This window comes from Pelophylax lessonae (genome assembly GCF_965119305.1).
Source record: "Pelophylax lessonae genome assembly, chromosome: 3".
In the NCBI taxonomy this organism is placed as follows: Eukaryota; Metazoa; Chordata; class Amphibia; order Anura; family Ranidae; genus Pelophylax; species Pelophylax lessonae.
In genome coordinates, this window is record NC_138770.1 from 440613867 (window position 1) to 440629002 (window position 15136).

At 40.8% G+C, this 15136-nt stretch overlaps 1 protein-coding gene across 2 annotated transcripts in view; it reads left to right on the forward strand.

Annotated features, from left to right (window-relative positions):
- Window positions 1-15136, forward strand: part of ARFGEF3 (ARFGEF family member 3) — a 173568-nt gene that overhangs the window by 71694 nt on the left and 86738 nt on the right. For both annotated transcript variants that reach the window (XM_082249728.1, XM_082249729.1), the window contains 5 exons: window positions 3335-3419; window positions 4632-4736; window positions 4915-5239; window positions 6476-6588; window positions 10751-11664. In XM_082249728.1, coding sequence (XP_082105854.1) covers window positions 3335-3419; window positions 4632-4736; window positions 4915-5239; window positions 6476-6588; window positions 10751-11664 — 1542 coding nt within the window. The remainder of the gene's footprint in view (window positions 1-3334; window positions 3420-4631; window positions 4737-4914; window positions 5240-6475; window positions 6589-10750; window positions 11665-15136) is intronic.

Genomic DNA, 15136 nt, shown 5'->3' on the forward strand with positions numbered 1-15136 from the left:
ACTTGTGCCATTTTTACCAATCTCAGCATTGAGAGGCCCACTGGTTTGCCGCTGCCCCATTTCTAGAGTCCTCCTTGAGTCTCTACTAAAATTTTGGTCGTCGCCTAAATTGTTTCTCTGGGCCACACACAGTAGCCTTCAAATGGCACTTTATCACACTTGCCACGCAGGCTCTTTATACCACTACAGTCCTCTAGTCAAACCTTTTCACAAGTCTCACAAATCAATTGACACCCCAAGCATAAAAACAAAACATTAACAATCCACGGAAAATAATAGGTTCTATTATTTCTGCAACAAGTGAAGTAGAGGAGTTATTTGTGTCAGTCTGCGTAACATTCTGGCTTACATTCATTATATCTCAGCATCTCACCAACAGCATAAGACTCCTCCAGCCAGCAGAGCTCAGACACCAACTGCTACTTGCCACAGAGGGCAGAACAAGTAAGAACAAAAGGTCTTACCGTGGCCACTTGATCTGCACTGCGTGGATTTCACGTCTCTCTGTTTGGGGGTCCACTGGACTGGATCCTAGTCACTCGGCACCAGCTGTTGCTTCCAGTTAGGGAGTCTTCAAACAAGATCTTTAAGATGAGATGGTGATTCCAAATTGATGAAAGAAAAGGTGCATTTATTTACTGCAGTGGGAGAATACAGTTTCACAGAAGCTCAGTTGGAAGTGAACTGGGCAAAAGCAGAAGTATCAGACCCCCATATATTTACTCCAATGTAATCTATAGGGCCAAAGCAGGTCCCCTTGTAAAGAATTACAGAGGCAGAGGAAGTTGAAAATAAGGCATAAAGTGTCATGCTTCCTTCAAATTGCAGATTAGGGTGGTCTAGATTAGTTTATACTGACAACAAAGTAGAACTTTAGTCAAAACCTCTTCTTTTTTTTTTTTTTTTTCATTTTGGCTAGAGGAATGGAGGGTAATCCCTGTCAGATTTTTTTTTTTTTTTCTCGCCATCAGTGTGCAGTTGCCAAGCTTTCCCTTCACTTCCTGTCCCAGCCAAATGGGAAGTGAGAGAAAATCCCTGCAAATTAAAGTGTTACTAAAGTCTGATTTTTTTTTATTAAAATACCAAACATTATACTTATCTGCTCTGTGCAATGGTATTGCTCAGAGTCGCCCTGATCCTCCTCTTCTTAGGTCCCCGGCGGTGATCTTGGCTCCTCCTCTTCTTTTTGTGTCCCCATAGCAAGCAGTTTACTATGGGAACAAACAGTGCATGCTCGCTCCTGATGTTTCTATGGAGCCGCGCTCCATAGACTTACACAGCAGGACATAGGCCCACCCCCTACTTCCTCTTCACTGCATTTGATTGATAGCAGCAAGAGCCTGTGGCTCCTGCTGCTCCTCGAATGCTGTGTAAAGGGGAAAAGAGGGGAGACTAGATGCAACCGTGCACAACGCTGATCTCTTCTTCCCTCTCTTCCCCTTTACACAGGGAAGGGGGGTGCATAGGGAAACTGAAAATGTTTATTGCCTGATTGCAAGCAATGCATTAGGGTAAAAATAAGTTTTTAGATTTACTATCAATTTAAGGGAATTCCTTGGGGACCCCCCAAGTCACCATTGCAAGATTTCCCCTCTATTAATTTTCTGGGGACAGCCCAAAATTTGGCATTTTCTTTTACCTTCACTTTTAATGATAAGGATAAACAGGTCTAATAGGGTGAATCTTCCTAACCACTTGCCGACCGGGCCATAGCTGAATGACGGCTACAGCGTGGTTGGCTTATTCTGGGAGGGTCTACAATGACGTCCTCCCAGATTTGCGCTTCCTGCACGCCCCCTGGGGTGCACACACGGAAGTGTCTGTGCATCACGGATCGTGGTAAAGGGCCAATGACAGCGGCCCTTTACCACACGATCGCTCTGTCCATTGACGGAGTGATCAGTTGTCAAAAAACCGGCATGTGTCCGGTTCAGTTCTCTCCTCTCCTCGCACGCTGTACACAGCGATCAGTATGCTGCGAGGAGAAGAGGGAGACCGCAGCACCACTCATCCATGCCTCAGTCGTGCCTCAATCATGCCTCAGTCACGCCCATTCATGCCTCAATCATACCGACCTGTGCCTCATCCGTGCCTCACTCATGCCCATCCATGCCACATCCATGCCTCATCGGTGCCTCATCTGTGCCACGTCGGTGCCTCATCTGTGCGACATCGGTGCTCATCTGTGCCACATCGGTGCTCATCCGTGCCTCATCTGTGCCCTCCCATGCCTCATCGGTGCTTATCTGTGCCACATCCATGCCACATCCATCCCTCATCTGTGCCCACCCATGCCTCATCGGTGCTTATCTGTGCCACATCCATGCCACATCCATCCCTCATCTGTGCCCACCCATGCCTCATCGGTGCTCATCTGTGCCAGATCAGTGCCACTACAGTGCTTATCAGTGCCCTACAGTGCCTCAAAAAGTGTAATGGGTAGTCAGGAAATTAGATTTGTAATTTTATGTCCCTAGAGCGCTTGATTGTGCTCCCTGCATGTTGAGCCTCTGTATCTGGCTAGGCTGTGTAAAGTCTCACACATGCTATTGCCATACTCAGGAGGAGTAGCAGAATGTATTTTGCGGTGTAATTTTTTTCTTTGTACATGTTATGTATTAGAAATATCCTAAAAATTGACAACTTTGTGTAAAAAAAAAAAAAGTGTTTTCATTTTCTTTCCACGTTTTCCAAAAATGTGTGCCTCAATCATGCTCATCCGTGCCTCAATCATGCTCATTCATGCCTCAATCATGCCAATCTGTGCCTCAATCATGCCCATCCTTGCCTTAATCATGCCCATCCATGCCTCAGTCATGCTTCATTCATGCCCATCCGTACGACATCCATGCCTCATCTGTACTCACCCATGCCACATCCGTGCTCATCCATGCCACATCCATGTTCATCTGTACCATATCGGTGCTCCTCCATGCCACATCAGTATTAGTTAGTAAAACTCATGGATTAGCAAGCAGCCAATAGAAGTCTGTGCAACTGCTTATCGCTTGCACAGTAGTGCAACCATTTAGCTAAGTGAAGTCTTGTAAACAAAGCTAGAGCACTTTAAAAAAAAAAAAAAAGGGGGGGGGGGGTCTGCTGGCTGCCAAAATATAAATGTCTATACAGAGTCTGTTAAGAAGGAGAAGCACTTTAATTCTGCATACACATTTAAAGGTTTTATTAGATTTATTTAGCTATGAATAAAAAAAAAAAAATATATATATATGCAAGTCTGGGCAGCAACAATATTTCTTTAAAATGTATCTATTGCTTTTGCTTTTTACATTTTTATCTAATCTAATGTACTCTTTCCTTTTTCATCTGTTAATAGAATCTGGTCCATCCGTGGAGTCACTGTGTGATGATGTTGTATCTGTGCTCACTGTACTCTGTGACAAACTGCAGGCTGTTGTTAAGTAAGTATTGTGGGACTTTATATTTAAACTAAAAAAAAAAACAGGGAATGGGTTTGATTGCTTATAGCAGTAAGGCTACATTTACATCTGTGCGTGGTGTTACGTCGCATTTTAACGCATTTTTGTTGCGACAGGCCATTGATTGGGCTACCTGTCACACAAAAAACACACTAAAGATGCTCAAGTATCACATTTTGCTACTAAGCTAAGCGTGTTTGGTGGCGTACATTTTTCAGACAGAAAATGTGTGACAAGACTTGCGAGTGCTACCTGCATTTGGAGAGCCATTAGGATAAAAAATGCCACCACAAGCGTCATTTCTGCTTGTTTCCAGTACGCTCAGTGAACAGGGTCTTAACGTTTTACTTTTTAAGTTTATCTATGGCTTTTAGTTTAGATAAATTCAGTTATAGTCATATTTCCAGTTACGTAAAAAAAAACATGTCTTTATGGACCTTGCTTTGTGCACTGGTGCGCAGTTCTGTTGGAACAGGAAGGGGCCATCCCCAAACTGTTCCCACAAAGTTGTCCAAAATGTTTTGGCATGCTGATGCCTGAAGAGTTCCCTTCACTGGAACTAGGGGGCCAAGTCCAACCCCTGAAAAATAACCCCACACCATAATCCCCCCTCCACCAAATGATTTGAACCAGTGCACAAAGCAAGGTCCATAAAGACATGGATGAGCGAGTTTGGGGTGGAGGAACTTGACTTGCCTGCATATCAACCGATTGAACAACTTTGGGATGTAGAAAATGCAAGCCAGGCCTTCTCTCCAACATCAGTGCCTGACCTCGCAAATGCACTTCTGATAGAATTGTCAAACATTCCCATAGATACACTCCTAAACCTTGTGGACAGCCTTGCCAGAAGAGTTGAAGCTGTTATAGCTGCAAAGGGTGGGTCAACTACATACTGAACCCTATGGACTAAGACTGGGATGCCATTTAAAGTTCCTGTGTGATTTTAAAGGCAGGTGTCCCAATATTTTTGACAATATAGTGTATGTTGCAATAGTCAAGAATAGGTCAAGTACAGTTTTTTAATGGGCTTTGAACCTCGAGGCCTATAACAAATGATTCAGCAGACACATCATATGTTAACATGCATTACAATGTGCGGTAAAGTGTTAAACGTGAATGCATAGGTATAAATAGGCTCTCAGAATATTGTCTATTTTGTAATACAAATGATCATTTTTGATTATTTTACAGTGAAAACCACCCATTGCAGCTCCTGTACCTAGAATCTATACTATCAATGCTCAGCAGTTCATCTCCTGCTTTGAATGTTCACAAAGGATTTATGGACCTTATATGGTAAGTGGCAGTATTCGCATTAAGTTATTGTATTTCTGGTGATGGTGTTTTTTTTTGTTGTTGTGATTATTACTTTTTTGTTTTTGTTTCAGTTGTCTTCATTATATTCATTCATCGCTAATCTTACTTTTTTTTGTGACTTTTAAAGAGTGTTTTACTTTCTCTTTTTTCTGCACAGGAAACAGCTATGCCCCGCACTTGTGGTGATACTTGGGAACCCAGTCCATGACAAAACTATAACTTCTGCACATAATAACATCTGTGTGGACTCGGACTGTCACTCAACAGGTGTAGCAGATCAGGGTCGGGGATCAGCATGTTCTTCTACAGCACCGGCTCTCAGTGGCCCAGTTGCAAGGACTATTTATTACATTGCGGCAGAGCTAGTTCGACTTATGGGCACAGTTGAGTCTATGAGGCCAGTCTTGCAGTCGCTCTACCATCGCATTTTGCTGTATGCTCCTCCACAAAATCGCGTTGAAGCCATTAAAATCATGAAAGAGGTTAGTGAAACCTTGCAGATCTTTTCAATATATTCTGTCTGTTAAAAGGCAAACTCAAACTGACATTTTACTTCACCAGCTGATTGACAACTTATATCTTCAATTGCTCCAGTAATGGCTGTGCCCTCCCGGTATGCACTGACCCTAAAGCTATGGCTGGGTTATGCACACCGGAATATTTACATATTCTAAACCAGAAGAAAAAGCACCTTTTAAAAAAGCCCTCATTTTCCTCTGTAGCAAATGGCATTGTGGATAAATGTATCTTTACGTTAAAGAGAGGCTCTGAAATTTTTAAGTGATAATGCAGAATGTATCAGGTTGGTTAGATTTTTGTTTTAGCCATTGCTTATCAGAAGCTGAATAAAGTTTACTCTTTTACTCATAAACAAAATGTTTTTTTTACAACCCATTAAACTTTCAGCGTATCGCTTGAGAATATGTCTATTTTATCGTTTTGATCTGACATCAGATGCACACGGTCACAATGTACCACCCAACTGAAGGCCTTTCCGAAGTCTCAAAGATATTTATTTTTTGGCAAAAAAATAAAATTTTAGGCTCCATGCACATTAGCGCAGCTCTAAAGTCGCACGATTTCCAGTGCAACTTTGGGCCGGCACTTTGAACTGACTTTACACTCGATGGATCTAAGTGTTGTCAAAAGTCTCGCCAAAGTAGTGCAGGCACCTTTTCAAAGTCGCTGCGACTTTAAATAGCACCTATTTGAACAGGTGTCATTTAAAAGAATGGGTTGTGACTTACATAGTTACATAGTTAGTCAGGTTGAAAAAAGACACAAGTCCATCTGGCTCAACTAAAAAAAACAGTATTAAAAACCTAACCATACAATCCCATGCTTGTCATGCTACTTTGATGTCCAAAGTCACATGAACAAATTGCACACATGTGATTGGAGCCTTTCACATGATCGGTCCTTTTATTATTATTATTATTATATTTAAGAAAAACCTGGTAAATGGCACTGAATCTTTTTAAACAAATATCACCGTCATGACATTCTCACATTACAGTGTTGACCGTTGTTTTTCTCGAATGTTCTCAAGCAGAGAATCCATGGAAAATTTCTCTTAAACACACCTTCTTTGTTCATGCTGAAATGTGCTATGCGTATCCGTGAATTAGTCTCTCTGACAAAGTGCTTCTTGCTGGTCATCAAAATATTACATTGGTGATTTTAGGACAAATGTGCTTATTCTGGTTTCTGAATTCTAGATACTTAGCAGTCCTCAGAGGCTCTTTGACCTTGCTGGGCCATGTACATCTGAACCAGAGACTAGAAAGCGGTCAATATCAAAGAGGAGGTCACATCTGGATCTTTTAAAACTGTAAGTTATCCTATAGTATTTACTCGAAGCTTCAAATTTTCAATGTGGTTTTTAATATGAAAATTATGCTGTCATGTTTAGTGAGCAGTTTTAACTTTTTTGCACCATCTGTTACACCAGAACTTTAGAAATGCTGCATTGTGCTTAGGAGAATTTTTTTGTAATGGACATAACTGTAGCTCAGCGCACCTGAATTACAACGTGCATGACTTTTGTCCAATGCCCTACAATTGCAGTATTTTAATGAAATGAAAGATGCACTAAAATAATCTAGTTTAAACGGTAACTCCACTTTCCTGGGGGAAAAAAATATCAGATAAAGTAAAAACAATATAGCATATACAATTATGACACAAGTCAAATTGTGAGTTGAATGTTATTGAAAATTACTTTTCCTTTACAATCTGCAGCCACTGTAATTTTCAGAAAATCTTTTGCAATATGGCTACCTGGAGGTGTTCTGTACACAGAATGTATACTGAACGCTCCCCAGAAACATAATTTCCTGCTTGTGTGATTGGCTCACCGATTTTCCCAGAAGTCTGCCTAAGATACAAGTCAGATTTCTGGCATCCCCTGCAATAAAAATGTCATTTTTTGTGAGATACTCCCAATAGGAACATGTCTAAAGGGATGCAGGCCCAGCAGCTTTCCTCATTAGTGCTCTTCAGGTGCACAGCTGATTGATACTTATGAAACCACTCCCATTAGACTCACTTAGCACCAGGGGCAGACTGGCAACTTTCAGCCCAGGGGGCAAGTACAAACCAGAGGCCCATGGTGCAGAGACTCAGCCCCCCTCCAACTCTCCCTCTTTCTGTCCTCCTCCTGACCCCCATTCAAGGTTGAAGCCCTTTTCAATGTACTCTCGGCTGAATCCAGGTTCCCAACCTGGCGAGTAGGGGGCAGTTGGGGGGAGCTGTGACAGCTCGGTTGGGGCTGGCCAGGGGAGTAAAGTCTCAAGTCGGGCATGGAACCGGACTCTGCTCAGACACAGTTTACACCATCCATTCATCCTGCACTCAGTAGGTCAGTGGCAGAGACTTTTTACTTCTCTTCATCAGGAATCCTTTATGCATGTCTGTGGCAGCCTTTTGACAGGACATCAGAGCGGCCCAGGGGGCAATTGTCCCCCTGCCCCCTGGCCCAGTCCTCCCCTGCTTAGCACAGAGGAACAGACAGGGATTTCTTCAGAATAACAAAAGGTAGGAATCTGCAAAAAAAAAAAAGGTGGTTATAATCCTTGCAATGTACAGAGATCACCCAGAGGGGAATGTTTTTTTTTTTTTTCAACAAAAGTGGAGTTGCGCTTTAAGAAAGCACCAAACATAGAACGTATTTCACCACAGGAATTATTTTATATATGTTACATTCACATTATAAAAATGATCTCCTGCACTTGTGTAATATCTGGGATTAATGTTATCTTTAAAGTTTTTTTTATCCTTTTTTTGTTTCGTACGTTTCATATTTGCTTACACTATAATTCAGAACTCAATATTACATTTTGTGAGTTTTTTTGCGCTTTGTTTTATTTTCATGGTTACCTTTTTATTTCAAGATTACCTTACTGAGAAAGTAAAGTAATAAATTATCAGGGTGCAAACCTGCCATGGCTTCACTGAGGGAGCTAGCATTACCTATTTTCGACTATACTGGGGGGTGATAGGTGATCACTGTCCTGTTTCAATGGAAGATTAGACTACTTTAGCTAGTCCTGTTACTCCTAGTATATCACAAACCTGGGTAATTCTAACTGAGCATACGGTGTACGTAAACCATAGGTCGCCTTCAATGGCAACTGCTTGTTCCGGAATGAGGCTGGCTGTCACGTAGTGCACATAGGGATGCTCAGAAGGTGGGAGGAGAAGGGACCAAGTCAAAGTGTACACAAAATTGAGAATTCAGCTGCCTAAATCTCTTTATCTACTGGTAGTTTTGGAAAAGTATACACAAGAGGGCACAAACGTCTAGTGCATTACCACAAACAAACATTTATTGAAGGCACATACAAGTGTTATACTCATAAAATAGGAATAAAATCAAGCTTGTCCTATACAACGCTCCAACCAGTGAGGCAGGTGACTCCTTGGCTACACGTTGAAAAAGCTTATATGTTTCGGGGGACTAACTCCCTTCCTCAGAGTTCTGGGGAAGGGCGTCTACCCCCGAAATGCGTATGATTTTTCACCCTGTGGCCGTAGAGTTACCCGCCTCACCAGTTGGAGGGTTGTATATGACAAGCTTGATTTTATTCCTACTTTGTGAGTATAACACTGTTATGTGCCTTCAATGAATGTTTGTTTGTGGTAATGCACTAGATGTTTCTGCCCTCTTGTTTATATTTTTGCAGTGTTTGGAAGGACTGCCCAGTCTGAGGAGGGCTGCATCGCTGAAACCGTTGCCGCTGCTTCCTAAAGCTGGCCATACACTAGCCGAAAAATCGTTCAAACTCATTTTCGAAAAAAGAAAATTCGGCCGTGAGAGAGCAGATGATCGTGCCATCATGTAATGACTGAATTTCGAACGATAAATCGTTCAATGGACATGAATCAGTTTTTCGTTCAGTTTGTCACATATGCCTAGTGCAAACATTAACCTTTCAACTTAACGTTTGTTCGGCGGAATTTTCCAAACTGTTCCTTCGATTTTTCGGTTCTGAAAAGTTAAAACGATTTTCTATTTGTGCCCATTAACTGGACAAAAAAACGAACGGACCAAATGACAGATTTTCGAATGATTTTTCAGCTAGTGTATGGCCAGCATAAGACACTGTGTATAGGAACAATTGCCATGTAATACAAAATAATTAAAACAATATTTTTCACCTCCTTTTCTTACCTTTTGTCAAATATCTCGGTAATCTTGATCTCCTGCAACCCTTTTCAGCCTTTTCCTATCCACATCTATGTAATCCTGCAATGGTTGCATGACATTGGTGATGACGATAGACCATGCCTGTATGTGTGTTGAGATGGCCAGTTGAAGTTATTATTTGTCTTCTCATTTTATATTACTAAAACTAGAGCCATGGATATTTAACATGTAACCCTAGCTGGGTTTCACAGAAGTGTTGAAGATCCTGGCTTCTTATTTCATTTGTTACCTTTCTAATAAAGAATGCATATAGGTTATTATAGAGAATAGTCATACAGACTTGGAAAAGCAAATCTGTCCCCACCCACCTTCATTTTCCATGACAGAGATCCTGTTTTCTGTACATTACACAACTACTTTAAACATAGACTGACTTGAGTTATTTGTTCAATTTTATGTATGCAACCCTTTCAGCTTTCAGATGTGCTGAAAGAAACCAGTTGATACAGAGCTTCTATGAGGCATCACCACAGCAGTGGATCATCCTTTATCAAATCTTTCATTGATGATTTATTCAAACAAAGGGAGCTGCAAAGTAAGATTCTCTTGCTTTGCTGTCTAGGTAACCCACAGGGCTTTAAACAGGAACTTCAGTTTGTGTTTTCTTTTTTAAAGGCCAGCAGCATCTAATACTGTAGCTGCTGACTTATAAAAATCTGGTACTTACCTATGCCTGAGATTCAGTGCTGTCTTCCCGTAGGCAGTGGTTCTTACTGGTGTGGGTCCACAGTGCTGCCATCTTTATATACAAGAGTTAACTTTGGCTTTCTGTGGAACCAGACCCAGTTTCCCACTGCACATGCGCAGCACTTTGTGAATGTTCCTACACCCTCCTGGGACATGGGTCTTAACTTTTTGAGTGAAGTTCCCATTTAAGGAACTATTTGAATGAATTTAAATCTTTATTTGTAAAACAAAGTAAGTGTGTGTGTATGTATATATGTGTATGTGTGTGTGTATATGTATATATATATATATATATATATATATATATATATATAGTGTGTGGGTATATGTGTGTGTGTGTATATATATATATATATATATATATATATATATATATATATATATATATATATGTGTGTGTGTGTGTGTGTATATATATATATATATATATATATATATATATATATATATATATATATAATTTGTTTGTTTTTTTGTTTTCTATTGAATAACGTGAATACATACAGTGAGGACATTGATTATTTACATCTGTTTCCAACGTAAACCTATGGTTTGGTACAATTTTATAAACCTAATGTAATTATTTTTTGTGTTGTAGGATTATGGATGGAATGGCAGAAGCATGTATGAAAGGAGGTATTGAAGCTTGCTATGCATCTGTATCATGTGTTTGCACCTTGCTTGGAGCTTTAGATGAGCTAAGCCAAGGGAAAGGTCTGAAGGAAGTCCAGGTCCAACATCTTCTCCGACGTCTTGAGGAACTGAGGGATGGTGCTGAATCCAGCAGGGAGTCCATGGAAATTAATGAGGCAGACTTCAGATGGCAGAGGCGCATTCTTTCCTCTGAGCACACACCCTGGGAACTGGGAACCGAGAAGAGTCCTGATATTAGCATTAGCGTGACAACAGATACTGGACAGACTACCTTAGAAGGTGATATGGGGCAGACCACACCAGAAGACAACATGGATGGCCAAGGAAATAATTTACAGTCCCCAGTTATTAGAGATAATGGCAGCAAGGACCCCGAATTAGAAGTTGTAGATCAACCAGATGTTGTTCAAAGGAGTCATGTTACAGTCTATCCAGACATAACCAATTTTTTGTCTGTTGACAGTAGAACAAGATCTTATGGCTCAAGATATAGTGAAAGTAATTTCAGTGTTGATGAACAAGATCTTTCCAGGACAGAATTTGATTCTTGCGATCAGTATTCCATGGCTGCAGAAAAGGATTCTGGGAGATCTGATGTGTCTGACATTGGCTCAGATAACTGTTCCCTGGCAGATGAGGACCAGACTCCCAGAGATTGCCCTGGACATAGATCTCTACGGACCGCTGCCTTGTCATTGAAACTGCTGAAAAACCAGGAGGCTGACCAACATAGTGCGAGATTTTTTGTGCAGTCACTTGAAGATCTTATTCCACGGCTTTTGACATTTCAAAGAATGGAAGAAGTTGATTCAACTTTACAGAACTTTTCTTCAACATTTTGCTCAAGTTTGCAAACTGGTAAATATTAATAAGATTTCCTATATCTATATATTTATGAATTCTTGCCTCTGGGTTAAATTATTATTATTTTCTTTTTTTTTTTTTGCTATAATTTCGTACCGTTGGTAAGCAAAATAATGGCCTAGTAAACTGTGTATTTTCTGGCGTATAAGACTACTTTTGAACCTCAAAAAAATCCCCCAAAAATGGGGGGTCGTCTTATACGCCGAGTATAATATCTCCAAGGTAACCTAAGTATAAGTATTACTGGTAGATGTAATCTCTCAAGACGCTGGCTGTGTGGGAATCCTGTACCGGTATACCCAGGATTCCCACACAGCCAGCGCCTTGAGATTACATCTACTGGTAATACTTAGGGTACCTTGGAGATATTATGAGAGATTACATGTATTACAGTACTAGGGTACCTTGGAGATCTATGAGAAATCTGATGTTTTTCAATGGTGTTGCCTTGCTTCGGAAGGGAAGTAGTCTTATACGGCGAGTATAGCCCAAAACCTATGTTTTAACTTGAAAATTAGGGGGGTCGTCTTATACGCCCAGTCGTCTTCTACGCCGGAAAATACGGTAATTTTTTTGTTTTCATGTACAGTTTGTGTCTATCCAAATCCCTACAGATCACAATTATTAACAATTAGAATTTTTTTTACAAATAGGACTCCTTCACACTACCTGCACAGGAAAATTTTGTTATCTTGTGCTGCCTGGTGTCTGTACAGTCCCACCATATTGAGTCATTAAAACATAAGGAACTGTTTTGTTTACCTTCTTTTCTCCCTCAACTTTATTTCACTCATTTCTATGCAGCACTATGCACAGATGTGCATTTGTCCTCTCTGCAGAAGTGGAAATAAGTCCTGAAGTATATAATCCAGTGGTACAGTTTCTAACTAGTTTGTTACCTTTTTAATGCAAATATGCATGTATAGATGTGATTTATTTCTAATTAGGAATATCGCTTATTTACAAATTTCTTATAAGTCATGTTTATTCCATAGCTCATATTTCTACAGGAATAGTTTTTTTGTGGAGAGAAATACAAATTTAGCATTAGGTATATTACGGTCAGTCTCACTCCCTATAAAATTAGAGGCAATAAAACTTGTATGACACTGCTTAAAAAAAAACAAACTGCTCAATTCAAAAAGATAACCCACCACAGCAAAAATATTTGAAAAAAAAAAAAATGACCATTATTTTTTTTATCTGAGTACATCCGGATTTGGAAATTGCAGTCACGTTGCGGAAATAAAAGACCCTTCTCCTCATGCAAAAGCATGGGCTTAAGACTTATTAAAGTTTATTTTAAAGTTTATACTTGCTGCTTGAGTACTACACCTGCCCCTGTACTGGTCCCTTGAAGGACACACACTGTTTCATGTTTGATCCTGCTAGGAAACAATTCTTTGGGAGCTTAAGGTTCACACTGGGGCGGCATGACTCCTTACTACTTCGGGGGCGACTTGTGCATTCCCATGCACCACGACTTCGGAGCGACTTGCATGGACTTCACATAATGGAAGTCTATGCAAGTCGCTCCGAGGTCACCCCGAAGTAGTACAGGACCCTTTTTCTAAGTCGGAGCAAACTATTAGAATGGGTCCTGTGGCAGTCAATGGAGCACGACTTGTCAGACTGACAAGTCGCGCTAGTGTGGACCGAGTCGTTGACCTTGCTATTTACTTATTTTTGTTATATACAAATTGAACACTCTACGTCACGTTTGAAGACGTGCATATGAAAAAATGAATGACCGTTGCACATACAGCTGAAGTGTAGCATTTTTTTGCTACTAATTCACTTTAGTTATGTGTAATGGTGTATATTTCGTTACCTTCTTCTCCTGAATTTTCCATTCACTACCTCCTTCATATTTGCTGGATATTGCCCTATGCGGCTATCTTCCAGTGCCGTGAGAGGTAACAGCAGCTGCCTTTAGTTTAAAAATCCCTTCTACCCTCTCTGCCATTCAGAGAGCTTGTATTACTATTCTCCAAAAATGCATTGTGTTATGTGAATGGAGGAGCAGTTGAATGACAGGATCTTCACTGCCCATTCATGGAATGCGATGCGTTTCAAGGGAATAGTAGTATGAGCTCTCTGACTGGTGGAGGGCAGAAGGGGGCAGGCAGAGCAAATCTTCAGAATAGTAGTGGCGGTTGTTCACGCTCACAGCGCCAGAAGATAGCTGCTCAGGGAAATATCCAGTGGCTATGAAGGAGGCACTTAAGGGAAGAATAACAAACAGTAGTCTCCTGCTTGTTATGACCTATAACTACCTGGTTTTGGTGCTGTATCCAAAAAAATAAATATGTAAAGATGACCTAACATTGGACCCCTCCCCACCCCCCTGGTCCCCACTGTACTTACCTCCCACAATACTGAGCTGTCAGGGCTTCTGTAGGCCGCTCCACCGGTCTGTTAATTTGAAATTCCTGCTGCTTTCTCTCCTCCCCTTCCAGCGCTGCCAGGATGCCCGAGAAGGATTCTAATTGGTCAGCAAGCACCACCACATGGATGGTGCTGACCAATCAGAATTCGTCTGGTCCATCATTGCAATGCTGGATGGGGAGGAGAGAATTCAGTAGAGATTTCCAACCTGTAATACAAATTTTATATCATACAATATTTCCAGGTGACTTTCATAGTTACCCTCAAGTTTCCAATGTCTTAAAAGAGCTCTATACTTTTTTTTCCATCTGTGTCCCATTGTGGAGATTTCACTTCGCTTCCTGTCCCATAGCCAAACAGGAAGTGAGGGGAAATCCCTGGAAATTAAGGAAATTTCTTGCGGACCCCAGGTCACCAGAATTAGTGTCCCCATAGGAAGATTTTTCTTTACTTTCGATAATAATGGTACACAGGACAGATAGAGAGGGTGACGGGGGCACAGACAGCAGTTAAATTTGACAAGTGTTCTAATCCTCTCCACTCTATCCCTAACAGTTTGCCCTTAGTTATACTTTAATGACAGTTATTTTGTGCTCTTTAAGTCTATATGATGGACCCTTTCATTTTAATAACAAATCCCACACCACCTAATTACAAACACTACCATATAAAACACACACAAAGGGAAACCTGTGGACACTGACCACCCCACTCCAACAGACCAACCTAAGACCTCACTCTAAGTGTACCAGGTATCATTGTCCTGGAAAAGATTGCACCCTCTCTGATCCAGAGAATTACTTCCAATTATATACCAAGGTTTTACAGGCTTTGGATATGTTTCCTGCAGGCTCACGGTCAGTTTTTCTAATTACTTTTTTGAGCTCAATTACCCACTCCCTGACACTGGGAACTTTTTCGGTTTGATTTTTAATTATCTTATGTTCTGTTGAATATAACAGGACATTTTTGAATAAAAAAGTGGCCAGGAACACCCAAAACTCCCGGGTAAACTTTTTTTTTTCAGCTAAAATATAAATTTTGGTTATTTGCTTTATAATCAGTCTCCCTTCCTATG